This window comes from Phyllobates terribilis, unplaced genomic scaffold (assembly GCF_046119375.1).
Source record: "Phyllobates terribilis strain yellow unplaced genomic scaffold, ASM4611937v1 Scaffold_11__3_contigs__length_659146591, whole genome shotgun sequence".
Classification (NCBI taxonomy): Eukaryota; Metazoa; Chordata; class Amphibia; order Anura; family Dendrobatidae; genus Phyllobates; species Phyllobates terribilis.
Genome location: NW_027362771.1, coordinates 293,942,436 through 293,961,104, shown reverse-complemented (window position 1 = coordinate 293,961,104; position 18,669 = coordinate 293,942,436). Strand labels below are relative to the sequence as shown.

The following is an 18,669-nucleotide window of genomic DNA, read 5'->3' as shown; positions in this document are numbered from 1 at the left end:
GTTGGTATTCCTGACCTTTTGTTTCTACTTCTTTTTGGTTGCCTGCCCCTGCGCACAACTTTCTTCCTTCTGTACACAACATTTTTGCCGTAGGATTTTCTTGTAAATATACATTATCCTGTCTAGGGAACAGTTTCCAGAAACATCATTTGTTCATCCATCCTTTTGATTCCCGCTGTAGATCAATTTACCAGAATTCTGATTACATGTAACTACATGAAAAATGACTTACCCACTTATTTGTCTATTGGCAGGCTGACAAACCCTGACTTTTGGGTGATCTCATGTAGTGCACTATTTACAAGGTTACCAGTACCTGAAAACACTAAAAAATGTAATAGAGTCTGCAAATTAAATACCAATAGTTCGTCAATTACCTTAGTGTCCTTTTTAGGGGCAACAAGTACAGTATGTGTGTAGCAACAGAGAAACAGTGTTCTTGACTAGAAAGGGAAGACTGTAACCTGCCAAGTACATTATAATACTGTCCCAAACCATGTACGCAGATCATTACAGTATCTATTCCTTAACTTCCATAGTACTAATGTTGGCCTACAGAATTAACCATTTTTAATCATTCCAGAATTTATCATTTTTGTATAAGCTTTATGTAACCCTATTTTGTTGAACGAATTATAATTTGAACATATAACATCTTGGCACATATATAAAGCATACAAAAAGACTATTCTACCTCTTTTATTCTTTTTGATTTCACTGCACTTCTGACAGTCAGCTCAGAAGTGCACCAGTTCACAGCCGGCTGTCAGTTAGTGCTGAGGCGTGGTTACAGCCCTAGCTTACTATGCTTTGACTGAAGCCACTCCTCTATGACTGAAAGTCGGAGGCTGCCAGGAGGAATAAAGTTCATTTCCTCCCAGTAGCTGGGCTACATTTTAGGGGCAGAGCACCTTTGGAAAACTATTAACCTCCAGATCAAACCCCATATCTGCAGCTTAATAGCGTTTTGGTACGTGAGTTTCCCTTTAGGTATTAACATTTATAGTAAATACTGTTAGAAGGATACCAAATATATAGAATTCATTTATTTTATATTGTTTCTAAAATATATTTTATTTAATTGTTTTTGGAAATAAATGTAGTGTTTATAAGACTGCTTTTTAATAAATTGCCTACTCATCCAATGAATGTGCAAGAGCAGCAGACTCCTATAGAGGAGCCCAAGCAGTGTCCCCTTCTCGCCTAATAACATTCTAATAGGCCACAATAGACAACTCCTTTATCTTTATTTTTATTTTTAAGCTTATAATACACTATAACACTTCTATATACAGTACTGAAGCACTGTGTCTGCACATAAAAAGATGCTTCGGCAACTATTCTGTCCTGTTAGTATTTATTTATGTATTAAAAAGATAATGTTAGATCTATGAATGCAACATTTTCCCATAAAATCAAAAACCTCAATAAATATTTTTCCTTCCGTTGATTTTTGCACAATATGTTGTGCAAGTCATTTTCTTCGTTTCATCTGTTCCTATGAAAGCTAGGTAACAAAGCCAGAGGTTAATTCAAAACAAATGGATGGATCCAATTCTAGCTTTGATTAAAAAAAAATAAAAAATGCATCCACAACTGTGTGTTTCCAGCTCTAAACTAAATATATTCCTTAGATAACTGTCATCCAACCAAATTGAATGCTATATCTCCTGATAAGCATTCATGTGTTCTCTATGGGGAGAGCGGTGAAAGCCGCTGCCAGAGGTGTCTTATCTCCTTTAAATTACCACATGTCAAACAATTTACCAGTTGGTGCAGTAGATTCTAAGAAAACCAACAGACTCGGCATTCATGATCTGCAGGTTTTTGAGTCTGTGTATTTGAATAATTAATTGAAAGGGGGTGTGTTCAAAATAATAGCAGTGTGGAGTTCAATTAGTGAGGTCAATCATTCCGTGAAGAAACAGGTGTGAATCAGGTGGCCCTTATTTAAGGGTGAAGCCAGCACCTGTTGTACATGTATTTCTCCATGAAATACTTTGAAATATGGGTCATTCGATTGTTCAGAAGAAGCAAGGTGGTCATGATCATGATATGGGCATGTTTCTCTTACTATGGTGCCGGACCCATTTACCACATACCAGGGATCATGGACCAGTTTGCGTACAGTTGTGCTCAAAAGTTTACATACCCCGGCTGAATTTTTCCTTTCTTGGTCTTGTTTCAGAGAATATGAATGATAACAAAAAAACTTTTTCTCCACTCATGGTTATTGGTTGGGTGAAGCCATTTATTGTCAAACTACTATGTTTTTTCTTTTTAAATCTTAATGACAACCAAAAACATCCAAATGACCCTGATCAAAAGTTCAAATACCCTGGTGATTTTGGCCTGATAACATGCACAGAATTTGACATAAATGGGTTTGAATGGCTACCAAAGGTAACATCCTCACCTGTGACCTGTTTGCTTGTAATCAGTGTGTGTGCATAAAAGCTGAGTGAGTTTCTGGGATCCAGACAGACTCTTGCATCTTTCATCCAGCCACTGACGTTCCTGGATTTTGAGTCTTAGGGAAAGCAAAAGAATTGCCAATGGATCTACGGGAAAAGGTAGATGAACTGTATAACACAGGAAAGGGATACAAAAAAATATCCAAGGAATTGATAATGCCAGTAAGTAGCATTCAAACTGTGACTAATAAATGGAAAATCAGGGGCTCTGTAAAAACCAAACCACGGTCAGGTAGACCAACAAAAATTTCTGCCACAACTGGCAGGAAAATTGTTCAGGATGCAAAGAAAAACCCACAAATAACATCAGCTGAAATTCAGGACTCTGAAAACTAGCTGTGTGGCTGTTTCAAGATGCACAATAAGGAGACACTTGAAGAAAAATGTGCTGCATGGTCGAGTCACCAGAAGAAAGCCATTACTGCGCAAATGCCACAAAGTATCTCGCCTACAATACGCCAAACAACTCAGAGACAAGCCTCAAAACTTCTAGTACAATGTACTTTGGAGTGATGAGACCAAAATTGAACTTTTTGGCCACAGCCATGAACGTCACATTTGGAGAGAGGTCAACAAGGCCTATGATGAAAGGAACACCATTCCTACAGTAAAACACGGAGGTGGATCACTGATGTTCTGGAGATGTGTGAGCTACAAAGGCACAGGAAACTTGGTAAAAGTTGAAGGAAAGATGAATGCAGCACGTTATCCGCAAATACTGGAGGCAAATTTGCACTCATCAGGCCGGAAGCTGCGCATGGGACGTACTTGGACGTTCCAACATGACAATGATCCAAAACACAAGGCCAAGTCGACCTGTCATTGGCAATAGCAGAACAAAGTGAAGGTTCTGGAGTGGCCATGTCAGTCTCCTGACCTCAGTATCATTGAGCCATTCTGGGGAGATCTCAAGCGCACAGTTCATGCTACACAGCCCAGGAATTTACAGGAACTGGAGGCTTTTTACCAAGAAGAATGGGCAACTTTACCATCAGAGAAATTGATTAATTCACAGTTACCATAAAAGACTTCAAGTTGTCATTGATGTTAGAGGGGGCAATACACGGTATTAAGAAATGGGGTATGTGAACTTTTGATCAGGGCCGTTTGGATGTTTTTGGTTGTCATTAAGACTTAAAAAGAGAAAACACAGTAGTTTGACAATAAATGGCTTCACCCATCCAATAACCATGAGTGGAGAAAAAGTTTTTTTGCTATCATTCATATTCTCTGAAACAAGGCCAAGAAAGGAAAAATTCTGCCGGGGTATGTAAACTTTTGAGCACAACTGTATATTAAAATACTTGAAGAGGTCATGTTGCCTTACGCTGAAGAGGATATGCCCTTGAAATGGGTGTTTCAACAAGACAATGACCTTAAATACACCAGTAAACAAGCAAAATCTTTGTTCCAGTCCAAAAAAATTGAGGTTATGGAGTGGGCAGTCAAATCCCCAGACCTTAATCCGATAGAACACTTGTGGGGTGACATCAACAATGCAGTTTCTGCGGCAAAGCCAAAAAATGCCAAGAAATTGTGGGATGTAGTCAAAGCATCTTGGGCTTAAATCACAGTTGACAGGTGCCAGAAGTTGGTTGACTCTGTGCAACACAGATGGGAAGCAGTTCTAAAAAACTGTGGTTATACAGCTAAATATTAAGTTAGTGATTCACAGAAATGCTAAATCCTCAAAAAAAAGAGAGTACATATTGTGAGTTTGTAAAGACAAATGCAGACACTGCTATTTTTTAGATCTGCCCAATGTTCATTTTTTGTTATTGTCTGTAAAGTAGTTAAAAAATTATATACATTTCTCTTCATGCTTTGAATTAGAAAACAGTGTGCAGTGTTCCCAATGCATGGAAATAAAGATTTTGTGCTAAACGCATGTTTTTGAACACACTGCTATTATTTTGAACACCACTGTATATGGAAGATAGCAAAACCCAGCATACCTTCTACAATTACAGTAACCTGTGATTGGGATATTGAGCTTTTGGGCAGCTTTAAGAGCTTTGATCACATTGATATTCCAATATACGAATTTGTTTGTTTATCCATTTATGCACATTGCACTTTGGTGTCTTCTCGTTTTTTCCTAGTTGTTATGGATTTTATTAATTGTTATGAAAAGTTATATTTTAAGTAAAACCCTATTTGTTGCATAGTATTGATAACTCAAGTGCTGTAAGAATGTGGGCAAAGATCTGAGCAACTGTAAATGAAAACACAAGTACAAAACATTTTATCTGTTATATTTTTACATCTCTATAGATGGCTTTTATTTAAAACAAGATCCTTGCTTTGGCAACAGAGTTAATAACACAAATATATATCATACATGTATCATATAGCAGATCTATAATACATTTTGTTAAAATTGAGGTTTGAATAACTAATTTGAACATTTTTTGAACCCACCCAAAGAAAACAAATAATCCGGGGAATATCTGTTACATAATGACATACAAGAGAATTGAGATCTCTCCTTGAGAAAATGACACAGCGCTTAGGAATGATGATGTAATGAAGTCAGCACCAAATTCTGACATACAAAGTCCCAGCCCTACAGTGTTTCCTCTATCTCTAATCTAGATAAACAAGACAGGAGCTAAGCAGCCAGAGCACAAATGACATCTCCATAATACATCTATTATATAGTAAGTTCTTTTATTAGCTATGTTATTCTAAACATGAATAAAGGTAACTTGGCTTCAAATAATACAACATGAGAAAAGCCACAGGCAGAGAAGCAGGATGGTAGTGCAATGTAAAGGAGAACTACCACAACACATTTATTTTGCCTGTGTAACTTGTGCTCATCTGAACTGGCAGCTCAGTTTTATTATAGGCTCCGTGACAATCAATTAGATCTCTTGTTTTTTTTTTTATTTATACAGTTGAAACCAGAAGTTTACATACACTATATAAAAAGACATATATGCATGTTTTTCTCAATATCTGACATGAAATCAGAATAAACCTTTCCCATTTTAGGTCAATTAGCATTACCATCATATTTAATATTTGCCAAAGGCCAGAATAATGAGAGGAGGCATTTTTATTACTTACTGCAAAGTCAAAAGTAAACATACATTTCATTAGTATTTGGTACCAGTGCCCTTAAACTGAATGACTTGGTCTGATCCCGGTTTGTAGGTCATCTTGCTCGCACCTGCCTTTTCAGCTTTGCCCATAAATTTTCAATAGGATTGAGATCAGGGCTTTGTGATGGCCTCTCCAAAACATTGACTTTGTTATCCTTAAGCCACTTTGTTACCATTTTGGCAGTATGCATCGGGTCATTGTCCATTTGGAAGACCCATTTCAGCCCAAGCTTTAACTTCCTGGCTGATGTCTTGAGATGTTGCTTCAGTATTGCCACATAATCTTCTTTTCTTATGATGCCATCTATTTTGTGAAGTGCACCAGTCCCTCCTGCAGCAAAACAACCCCACAACATGATGCTGCTTCCCCCGTGTTTCACAGTTGGGATGGTGTTCTTAGGCTTCCAAGCTTCTTCCTTTTTCCTCTAAACGTAGCGATGGTCATTATGCCCAAAAAGTTCAATTTTAGTTTCATCAGACCACAGGACATGTCTCCAAAAATGAAGGTCTTTGTTCCTGTGTGCATTTGCAAACATTATGTCACGCCAGGTGTAGGAAAGACTTAGTGCAACACATTGGGAAAAGGGAAAGGGAGCCCAGACACTAGAGAAAGGGGAAAGTGGAGACCTAGGCTGGTCTAGCGTCACCCTGTCTCCCCTAGTGTTCCTATATTGCCTCCTCAGCAATCGCCACACGCATGCCTCGCCCTACTCTCCTTGGCATATGGCTACGGCTAGGGATGGAAGGAGATGAGCACTAGTCAACCTCCACTAAATTCTATAGACAACAAGGGTGGACAAAACAGGGGAAATGGCTTAGCTTAACATGAACTCCAAATAAGCACATGGCCTCAAGCTCCTGAGAGGATGAAGTACTGCTCCTGCTAAGCTTCACAAGTAGAAATGGATATAGCGGGCAACTCCCTCTCAGACACACAAGGTATATATACACCTAGGCCAGAGAGCTAATTAGCAAGAGAGAGACGCTCGGTCCTAAATGTCTGCAATGCCAAATGTAGAGATCTCCTGCAACCCACTGCAGGGCGACTGTCACCTCTGACACACCCGTGACACATTAATCTGGCTTTTTATGTTTCTTTTGGAGTAATGGCTTCTTCCTGGTAGAGTGGCCTTTCAGCCCATGTTGATACAGTACTCGTCTCACTGTGGATATTGGCACACTCTTACCAGCTTCCACCATCATCTTCACAAGGTCTTTTGCTTTTGTCCTTGGGTTGATATGCACATGTCGGACCAAAGCACGTTTATCTCTGGGACACAGAACCCGTCTCCTTCCTGAGCGGTATGATGGCTGGACATTCCCATCTTGTTTGTACTTGCGTATAATTGTTTGTATAGATGAACAAGGCACCTTCAGGTATCTTGAAATTTACCCAAGGATGAGCCCGACTTGTGCAAGTCCACAATTCTCTTTCTGATATTTTGGCTGATTTCTTTAAACTTTCCCATGATGCTACACAAAGAAGCAGTGTGCTTCAAGTGTGCATTAAAATACATCCCAAGGTGTGTCTCTAATTAACTCAGTTGTTGGCAAAAACCGATCAGAAGCTTCCAAACACATGACATCATCATATGGGCAGTCCAGAATTGTTTAAAGGAATAGTAATCTTAGTGTATGTAAACTTTTGACTTTGCAGTAAGTAATAAAAATGCCTTAAAACATTATTATTCTGGCATTTGGCAAATATTAAAAATTATGGTAATCCTAATTGACCTAAAACAGGAAAGGTTTATTCTGATTTCATGTCAGATATTGAGAAAAACATGCATATGTTTCTTTTTATATAGTATATGCAAACTTTTGGTTTCAACTGTATATATATATTTTTATATTCAAACGTTTAAGCACAAAGCGGTCTGCAAATGGCAGTATTATGCATTCCAATGTGGTGCATGGAATCCAGCAGATCAGATCATGCTTCATGGTGGTACAAACCTGCAGTATTTGATGCAGTGGGCATATTTTGCATTTCTACCAGCTTGATATTTATATATGAGACTAGACATTTGATAAAAGGAGCTATAAAATCAAGAATGCAGATTTCTTATAAATCCTATTAAGTGTAAAAAAAACAATAATTATATTGTTGAGTTTAATACATTTTACATTAATGTATTGAAAATGCACAGTATCACAATGTTACATTTTAGACAAACGCAAATAAAATTAGATCATATTTTCAGACTGTTATTTCAATGCATTAATATTGAAATTACAAACTGAGCTCAGCTACACATGTAGTTGATACACATCCCTATTTATATACTGCATGTATTTGACCATGTTAAAGAGGTTGACTCAACTTGTTAAATGGTTAAAATTGCAAAGTGCTTGTAAAAAACAAGCAACTTTGCAATTTACTGGTTACTAAAAAATCCTCTAAGTTCTTAAGAATAGAGGAATCTCAAATTCCTCAGTTTACTGCTTGATGCCTTGGTTATCAGTCACCTGTGCAATCTATGAGCATAGCTATTTTCCTAGGAAAGGATTGAGTGCTTGCAAGCACAGCCTTGGGCTTTCAGTCATAGAGGAGTGTCCAGTGCGGTTTCAGTCACTGCTCAGTACATAGTGAGCGGCGGCTGTAACCAAACCCCGGCACTGAATGACAGCACTGAGCCGGCTGTCAGTCAGTGCTGGGGCATTGTTACTTCTGCCACTCACTATGCACTGAGTGGTGACTGAAGCCACACTGGACACTCCTCTATGACTGAAAGCCCAAGGCTGCCTGGAGGAATAAAATTAATTTTCTCCCAGCAGCCAGGCCTCCAGTGTGGTGGCCGCACAGCTTTAGAATGCTATTATCCTGCAGATTAACCTCATATCTGCCGGTTAGTAGTGTTTTTTGACACCTTTAAGGTGTTTTTTATTTCCCTGAAGACATATAGTCATAGTACAACTCTTATATGTCTTATCTTGTGGTGTGTAGTAATATGTTGTAAGCTCTAGATTTTATTAAAAAAAATGTATCTGTATTTTCTAGATACATTTGTGGATATTAATAAGAATGTACAATACAAAAGCAGTTCATATTTCCAGACTAATGTACTCGCATAACTGTAGTTAGAAATGTGATAAGCATAAAACTAACAAAAGTCTGTGACTACAGTAGTGGGCATTAGCATTAACATCTGGGACATTCCAGTAAAAAACTAACATCAGTTTGATATACAGCATCACATACAGTATGTTCATATACAAGAAAGTCGATTGCATGCTGGATACACCACATGAGCTCACCAGAAAATCCTAAGACATTACATTTCAATTTCAGTGCTTTCAGATTTAATTAATATGTGTCCTGCTCTTAATATTTGCTTCTCAAATTGCCATAAACTAAGAGAAAAGTATAAGATGAAATTGTTTATTGCTGATGTAACTGAAAAATCAATGTATATGAAAAATGCACTACGCCAGAAATCTCACTCCAGCCAGGTACTGGACTGAGATCTCTGGAGTAGGGAATGCCACTACTTGTCATGAATTGGACAAGTTGTGGTGTCCCACCCCCGCCCACACTCTTTACCCCCCAGTTCTGCCCATTTCGGCAGAGCTGGGAGAAACTGGCGTGAAGAGGCCAAAAGTCGCAAAATTTACTCCGAGTTGTGCCTTAATTTTACAACTTTTCAAAGCTTTTACGCCAGAATTCTGGTGTGAAAGCTTTGATGAATCGGGCCCAAAGTGTTTACAGACATTCATTCGTCAAAATATTTATTGACAAATCAGGTAGTAGTACGTACATCAGGTTGTGGACCAGTTACCCAGTTTTTAAGAATGTATCTTATACATGAAAAGAGGACATTCCTTTATGGGGTTCTCAACATCTTAGCTTTCTAGACTGTAAGAATCATCTGGGTATAGATGTCTTATATACATCCCCAGCTTTTCTACATGACATAGCGACAATTCCTGGTTATATGTGGTCTACATCTCTTACCTTTCTGAATGGCATTGACATACAGGTTGTAGAATATAGGTCCAATTGTTAAAGAATAGTTTTGTACCATTATTTCTACTAAGGAAACCTGTCTCTAGAAAAGTTCCTTTTACATTAGAAAACAATGTAGTTGCCCAATAACATATACGTAAAGGGTGTAATTGTGCCGACTTATAGTTCTCCCATCACCTATCCCATTTTATATAAAATGCTTATGTATATATATATATATATATATATATATATATATTATATTCCATTGTATGTGTTTTAGGGAATAAAACATATTTGCATTTGCTTTTAATTAAAAATATTTTATCATTTGTCTTCCACAGCATGCATGTAGTCCAATAGCCTGCTCGATTCAGTTCTATGGTAAATTTGAAAGATGGTGCCCTATTGGATCAGTCTTCAGTCTATCTCCTCTCTAATCTATTTAATTCAAAATAAAATCAATTCAACTGGAATAAAAGCTTATATTATCATCAAGGAGAGGAAGGAGAGAGTGTGGAGAACTGACCTGACAGGAAACTGGCTTTAAGGATTGAGACTGAACAGCATCAAGCAGCTTGAAGTTTATGGGGAGGCATGCAGACTGCAGAAAACAAATGATTTCATTAAAAACAATTGCATACATATTTTATTTAATAATTTAAAAAAAAAAAAACATACAATGCAATAAAAATATTTGCAGGGGTGTCCATATCCTTTAATTTGTATTTGTACATGTACCTGACCATCAGGTCTTGAATAGTCTGATTTAAAATTCAAGGTGGCATACATAATACAGTTCTAAACAATCCAAATTCTATTTCCTCAAAGCAGTACTGTCATTTCACTACATTTTATGCAAGTCCTAAACAATGTCAAAATAATCCTAAATAAAATGATTGCATTGAATCAAACCATTGTAAACTGGTCTCCATTTCAATGTATATAGGTTCCTCCAGTTTTCAGAAGTAGCTAAGACTCTAACTTATTTTCTTGTATTAATAGTGTCCCAATCTGCTCTGTATGTTCGGAGGTAAATTTTTAATGCCTTGGATAAAATGTGCTTGACCTAAATGGACCATCCATTCAATACAATAAATCTGAATCCAAATGAATAAATAAAGTAAAGTGACTAGTAAAAACGATTTTGTAAATTACTCAGTAAACAATGTTGATTTCATTGTACACAAGAAGTTACTATATATCATAGGAGTTTGGTTATATATTAAGAAGACTGTTTACCTTTAAAGAGGACCTTTCACCAACTGAAAAGTTTTGGCTTTTATTTTATTTATTTATTTTTTTCAAATCCGTCATGCCTTTTTCAGAGATTTGGGCCTTTTTAGTTAGAGATAATTTTAATGGTCTTTTCGAAGGGGGCATTGCTAACAGGGTAATAATGCACAGCCTAAAGAATTCGACTCACTCCACCACTACCCCCAAAGCATTCTGTAAGCCTAGTCCTTCTGGTAAAGACTATAAAAATCAACATTTAGTGAAAAGGTCTATATGTCTGGCAGATTAAAAAAAAGGAATACGCAAGGGAGCAGCGTAAATAAAATAGGAGCAAAAAATGGTCGCTTTTAACATGGTGACAGGTCCTCTTTAACACCTATCTAAGCAGTGATGAGCTTGAGCATCATATCAACTACTGTATATAGGAAAACCTATGCTTTGGTTCAATTGTAAATGTTCTCATGGAACAATGTATGCAAACAAGTCACAGTATTTTCTGTAACCCATAAAGACATCAGTATATACCCACTGTGAAAGATGGATACAAATGGAAGGAAACAACATTTTGCTGGCATCATGTTCTAGTCCACAGATTCTCTCCTGGAAACTGATAAACTGAAGAAAGTAGATGTTGTCCACCTAGAATCCTGATTTAAATTTCATTTGTTATTAAATCATTCCCACAGTCAAAGGGATGAGATACTAGATAATCCTGATAGATTCCATCAATCAGTTTTTCAGCATTATTTTTTGCAAACCAACAATCAACTTGATGAAGGCCATTGTACAACTTCCTTTGCTTTCTTATCACAGGGATTGAGCGATTTCGCACCTTCAACATACTGATAATATTTGAAGACAGGGCTGTGGCTTGGCCCTTGGTGCTCACTGACACGTTTGTGACTTTAACTTCATTATATAAGAATTGACCTGTGAAAGAAAATAAATTATAATGTAATTTCTATTTTTGCAACTATCTTCATATATTTCTTAAACAGCTTGCTAATTAAAAGGATTGCATCATCAGAAATAGAACTAGTGTATAAAACATTGAAACTGCAACACAGAAAAGGAAAAGTCGTGAAGTTATGGAAATAAAAGGATCAATCGACATGTTAATGATGTGCAAATGGTAAAAAGCTGGAACCAAAATTTTCAAAACATCACAAATTATTCTGTATTGAGTATGTGCACCACATGCAGAAATACACACCTTGGCATGCTATCAATGAGGTTATTAAAGAAGTTGTCCACTACTTTGACATTAATGCCCTATCTGTAGGGCATGATTCCCCGCATGCGACACCCCCGCCGATCAGCTGTTATCTGTGCCTTCGGTAGCGGCTGCCAGCCGGAAGTCCTTACCTGCGGTGCTTGGCCCTCAAGTTGTAGTGGCCGGCGCGGGGTACTGCACATCCGCCTCCCATTCAATTGAATAGGAGGCGGATGTGCATTTACAAGCGACGGCCTCTACAATTTGACGGCCAAGCACCGCAGGTAAGGACTTCCGGCTGGCAGCCGCTGCTGTCGGCCCCGATAACAGCTGGTTGGCGGGGGTGTCGTGTGCGGGACCCCGGCCGATCATACATTGATGCCCTATCCTACGAATAAGGCATCAATGTCAAAGTAGTGGACAACCCCTTTAATGGTTATCAGAGGAAAATTTTGCCGTGTTGAAGTTACTTGGGTATGAAAATCATCAAGATCCACTGCTGGCAGCTCCCTTTGCAATTGCCAACCCATAACGAAACATGGTGCTCGATATGAAACAAGTCCCGAAATGCTACAGGCCATGGTAGCAAGTTTAGACCACACAAGCTACTCACAGTAGCACAAGCAACATGCAGCCTGGTGATGGGTTCGTGAAAAATGGCTCCCAGGACATTTTGTAAAAATGGCCACACAACTGGTTCTATGACCAAATCAATTTAATGCCAAACTGTTAGTTTACTTGGAAAAAATAGTAGAGGGGTCTAGCTACCATACATTATACCAACCCAGATTATGATCCCAGAGAATCATTGTGACATTCCCTTATGAAATCTCTGCTGAAGAGGATAGACCTTCATTCGAGCCACTGATGGTTTGTGTAACACTGTTTGATTCCTTAGGCCTTGTATGTGATGTCTAATTTCACTTGTAGTACAGAGTAGATTAATTGTGGGACCAGTGGTTTGGCCATTTTTCCAAAGTGTCCCAGGAGGCCAGGGCACATGTTGCTAGTCCTATTGTGAGCAGCCTATGTGGCCTAAACATACTACCATGGCCTGCAGCATCTCTGGACTGCTCTCCCATCGAGCACATCTGGAATGTCGTTGATCGGCAATTGTAAAGTGACTTGCCAGTAGTTGATCTTAATGATTTGTGTGCTCAAGTAAATTCAGCGTGGCAGAACTTTTCTCAGACAACCATTAATGATCTCAATGTTAGCATGCCAAGGCTTGTAAGTGTGTGTATTTCTGAGCATGGCACTTATACTCAATGCTGAATAAATTGAAATGTTTGAAAATTTTGTTTCCATCTCTCATCATTTGCATGTTATTAACATGTCTATCGATCCTGTGATTTCCAAAATTCCTTGAGTTTTCCTTCTTGATGTTGACATTTCAATGCTGAGGATTGTATATCACTATCTATATTTTTAAACAAATCTTGGAATCTTGCAATATAAGGCTGACATATAACACGTATATAGTGTAGATAGATAGGTAACATCCAATCCAACCTTCACAGCAGCTGATAGTTACAGTTGACTTCCTTTTGTTAATATATAAATCCACTGCAGCAAATGAAAGACCAAGAAGTTAAGAGCTTTACACCTTACCTAATAAACCATGAGAATTAGTAGACAATCCTTTGCTGTTGGAAATGTAAAATCCCAAGTGATTCCTCTGATATGGAGCTGGATTTTTGTAGCGATGAACCAGAATTACAAAGCTAATGGTCCCTTGGACAGTTATGGTGACATTTGACTTAGCAGCAATGGAGACCATTAGATCCTCGTTTTTCACTATTGCAGTCTTGTCACATGTGAGAATGAGACGATCTTTACCGTCCAGTATAACCTTGAAGGGAGTAACTTCTATGTAAGTGCGCCTTGGTTTATTAATGATGATGGTAATTCTGCTAAAGTAGGTCCTGTGTTTCTTATGACCATTTGGTGGGGCCGGAGCTCCAATTAGCTCTCCATTTACGGTTACACCTTAAACATAAATAGAACATTATTTATTTAGGTTATTCGGATATTGCACTACAATGGTTTTGGCAAATGTTCATAGTTTAATATTGTACAATTGAAACGGTGGGGGTAAATAGGAAAATTATGAACTAACCAGTGTGTATAAACATCTATACCAAACATAAATTAACACTTAAGCCCCCATACAAATTAGACAAATGTTGGCCAAACCCGATGACATTGATGATATTCATATTCGGGTGATAGTCTAATGTGTATGGGAGTCCCAGACAATATATTATCAGGGGAAATATTGATCCACGATGTACGATTTCGGAGAGATGATCATATTGTCTCTTGGAGATAAAACGTCACCAGACTTGTCAGGCAATTGCTCTCATAGAAAACACAGAAGAGCTCGGCTGAACAAGCGCTGATATGTGTATGGTTGAGATGGCTGCCGGCCAAATGACCGGATAAACCATCTAATGTGTATGACAGACTAAACTTTCACATTTACATTGGAAAAAACATTATGAAAGTGTACATATTGTAGACTTTGAATTTATGTAAGCTATACATATACTTGGCTTATAATTCTGATCCTTTATGTGTATATTAATAGCTTAATGATTTAGTTGATTGTGGCCTTTAACGACCAGTAAAATGGTCAACCTGGTTGTATTTGGTTGAACATATATATTTTTATTTTATTTTCATTCTATTTTGTAGAAATTGTGTAGGGTTTATTTATCTTGATTACACCTTGTTACAGTTTATGTTATAAATGTAATTGGAGTAAAATGAATGGAGGACTGAACTCCGTAATGGGAGGAATTAAGAAGCAGGAAGACAGAAGCCAAGAAGACCTGACTTAGGAACTAAGGTGAAGATGATTGAAATGACAACATCTGAAATGATATCTACATTAATGAACACAGGAAAAGCATTTCTGAAGTAGTATTAGTAGGGACTTCATGCATAAAATTTGCTTTTGTTCTTTCATTTGATTGGTTAATCACAAATTTTATTAGCAACTTACCAGAGTTTTTGTGATCGGACACAAGTCTTAGTATGTCACCAGGCTCACCATCAATGTTGAAGCACACTGTCAGCTTACTCAGCGGGAAATCAACAACAAAATGGGGGTCTCCATCTGCTAATAGGACGTGTAAAAATACAAAAGGTTAACTAAGAATAGTTCAATCCAGGTCTCTGTAAAAATCCTGCTTATACAGATACAAATAAATTAATTTTGTTCTTTTGAATCTTTTAAATCATTTGTTTGTGCTGATTCTTGAAGCATAACTAACTAACAAGTTGTGTGCTGGGGTTTTCAAGGTCCCCTAGAGCAGTCTATACCCTTCTATAACATCTATAAGACGTGCATCCATACATTTTCTCTCCAGTGCTACATGATGCTCATTAGAAAAAAATGCTTATCCATATGACCCATTGGCATATGTGGATCTAATATAGGAGTATCCATCATTCTGGATACTCCAAGATAATGATTTTATTAATATAGCAATTTTATTTCCATACAAACAAGAGGAGCAAGAACCCTGCTCACAATAGCTTACAATCTATGAGAAAATTGAAGTGACTAATTATGTATAGAAGTGTATGGAGTGAGGCCGCGTCCACTTGCCAGGACCATGTATAACTCATACATACCCTCCGATCCTGGCTCAGAAACTGGCGAATCCTCGCAGCTCACAGTGCGTGCGCTGGGGGGATTCACAAGTCTGCAGTCACACAGAGTGACTGTAGACATCGATTTGGACTGGACAACCCCTTTAACATTCAAAGACAACTCCTAATGCTCTCATGTCTTATTTTGCCAGCAAAAAATGCTAATGCCTAAATTGTCCCCTGTATTTTTATCAGGAATAATAAACTGGTATTTGTGCCTGTATAAAATATTCAGCCCATGTGGTTGGACTTTGTATGGTTATGACATCTATTAGGGTAGAGATGAGTGGATGCCTGAAAATTCGCTGAAGAGTTTTCTCTTATGGAACTGTATGTGCTACATACAGTATAAATGCTGAAATACTGGAATATAGATTCCTAGTTCTGCCTTCATTGTTTTACCTTCACTTTAGTGGTACCTGGCTGCGCTTGCAGGAATGAAGAATCCTCAATGGTATAAAATTAAGATTTTTATTACACCAACGTGTTTTGACGCCAGACTGACGCCTTTTTCAAGGTAGAAAAACAATTGTTATTCTTTGTTTTACAAGTAGCAAATACACCTCTCTCATTTAGTTACTTAGGTTGAAAAAAGACATTCGTGCATCAAGTTCAACCTTTCTCCATCAGTTATACATTCTCTATCACTGGATTATTTATAACCCACAATGCCATTTGTTGTGAGAAAAGCGTCCAGCCACTTTTTAAATGCTGCTATAGCATCTGCCATTACTACCTCTTGTGATCGGGCATTCCAGTCTGACTGCTCTAACCGTAAAGAACCCTTTCCTGTTTAGGTGCCGGAATCGCCTTTCTACCCCCCTAATGAGTGCCCCTTGGTCCTTGGTATGGTTTTTGGAAGGAATAAGTCATGTGCCAGTCCTTTATATTGACCACACAAGTATTTTTACATATAAATGAGATTGCCTGTGAGGAGTCTATTTTTCTAAGCAAAACAAACACAACCTCTTATTATTGGAGAGACCATACATCCCATAGAATAATCTGGTTAAAAAAATAACTCATCAGCAAAGTGTTGATAACGCAAACACTCATCTCAAACTATGAATATAAATACACACATGAGGATACAATATATAGAATTCTATTGTGATTGTGCTACTATTATCCTTAGGGCTGTTTCAGATGCCCGTGATAATCGGTCTGATGCTGGATGGCAATGCATGGGCCGGCCGCACATCTGGCCCGAGCGTCACAGCTGCATATATTTCTATGAAGCTGTCACGCTCGGGTCAGGAGATGCTCATGCATTGCCATCCAGCATCAGACCGATTATCACAGACATCTGAAACAGCCCTTATGTAACTAAATAGGCGCTAAGTAAAAAAATGTTATAACATTTCTATTAAATTACCTGATGTTTTGGAGACGGGTGGTTTGCTTGTGCTTATTAGTTTAGATGGCATTCCTATGAACACAAAAATAAAATTATATAATGTGTATTACTGTGTATTTCCCTGCCAAAAACATCAGATACGTCTGTGCTTCCTTTTGATAACATGTTTCCCTTGAAAAATATTTACACAGAGCTACTGTAGAATACACACTCTGAACTTACATTGTTAGGAAAACCTTCACTTCTACCATTACATTGCAGGGGTTATTTTTAGGAAAACCTGCTGTTAAGAGTCTTAATAGAGGACATAAATTTGGCAATTTACAATGTTCCCCTATCTCTAGCTTTGATTTTCACTGTTTTTTTTCCCTCTGAATTAAAGAGAATGTCTCGTGTATTTAATTACATCAAATATGTTACTTTTTATTGTTTAAAAATATTAATTTCTTCTAATGTTGTTAGTTTCTAAAAGTACATTTTTTACCTTCGATGTGACTCATTTACTTCTATGTGAGAGTGTTGTGGGCATTCTCTGTGAGCTGTGCAGAGGTCATACTTCAGGGGGAAAAGTGAACTATGACATTATCGATTGTGAATGGTGGATTATTTGTTATCTACTGTATACGCCTCTCTCATTTAGTCACATAATTGTAACTCAGCCTGTGAGTGATTATGAGATGACTACTGATATAGAATATGCATTGTGAGCCCCAATGGGGACAGTGTGGACAATATCTGTAAAGTGCTGTGGAAATTAATGGTGCTACATAAGTATAATAATACTGAAAACTTATCTCTACTGAAAACGCAGTTTATTGTAAAGCTTAGTGAATAAAGTAAAAATTGCAAGTTCTCATTTTTTTCATATAGATACTATTATGAAAAATGAAAAAGAAACACATTTTAATGAAAATATGTTTAACATGAATACCTGATTTAAATAATTGGTCATCTCTTTTATATATTTTTATGACACATTCCTTTTAAGATAGGAAAATATTTTCATTATAAAGAATGCTTTTTTTATTCTTTAGCCTACCATAGTCTATTATTTGCAGCACAAGAGCTTTCTAATCATTTAAAATTATAGCAACTGTCATTAAAATGTAATGGTTTATTAGACTATAAGGAAAAAAGGAGTGAGACGCCTCCAAAAATAGTTTTTATTTATTTATTCCAAGTTATTTAATAAATGTTTACCCAAAAAATTATTTATCTAATTTTACCATGTATAGAGATGCCAAATAAGTGTTTTTTTGTGTAACATTTGACATCTTCATAGAATTGAAAATGAAAACATATAACCGTTTTTTATGAAAAGTTACTTGAAAGCAAAGTTACTAGTGATGAGCGAATATGTTCCGTTAACTGTTTCGGCGAGCATTCTCGGGTGCTCGCCGAGTATCTTCAGCGTGCTCGGGTGTTATGTTTCAGTTACTCCGTGCTCATGATTTGCGATTGTTTGACAGCTTTAATACATTTGAGGAATTCCTAAGAAACAGGCATTCCTCACATGTATTAAAGCTGTCAAAAAGTCGCAAATCATGAGCGCGGAGTGACTGAAACATAACACCTGAGCACACTGAAGATACTCGGAAAACACCCAAGCATGCTCGTAAATCTCAAGTAACGAGCATGCTTGCTCATCACTAAAAGTTACCCTTTAAAGGGGTGTG

General features: G+C 37.4%; 1 protein-coding gene across 1 annotated transcript in view; it reads right to left on the bottom strand.

Moving 5' to 3' along the window:
• Positions 1 to 10,194: 10,194 nt before the first annotated feature.
• ITIH5 (inter-alpha-trypsin inhibitor heavy chain 5) overlaps positions 10,195 to 18,669 on the bottom strand; it is a 92,108-nt gene continuing 83,633 nt past the window's right edge. Inside the window, exons 11-14 of the mRNA XM_073652447.1 lie at positions 17,012 to 17,065; positions 14,984 to 15,100; positions 13,588 to 13,965; positions 10,195 to 11,693 (exon numbers count right to left, since the gene is read on the bottom strand). Of these exons, the coding sequence (XP_073508548.1) occupies positions 11,416 to 11,693; positions 13,588 to 13,965; positions 14,984 to 15,100; positions 17,012 to 17,065 (827 nt within the window). The 3' untranslated portion in view covers positions 10,195 to 11,415. The remainder of the gene's footprint in view (positions 11,694 to 13,587; positions 13,966 to 14,983; positions 15,101 to 17,011; positions 17,066 to 18,669) is intronic.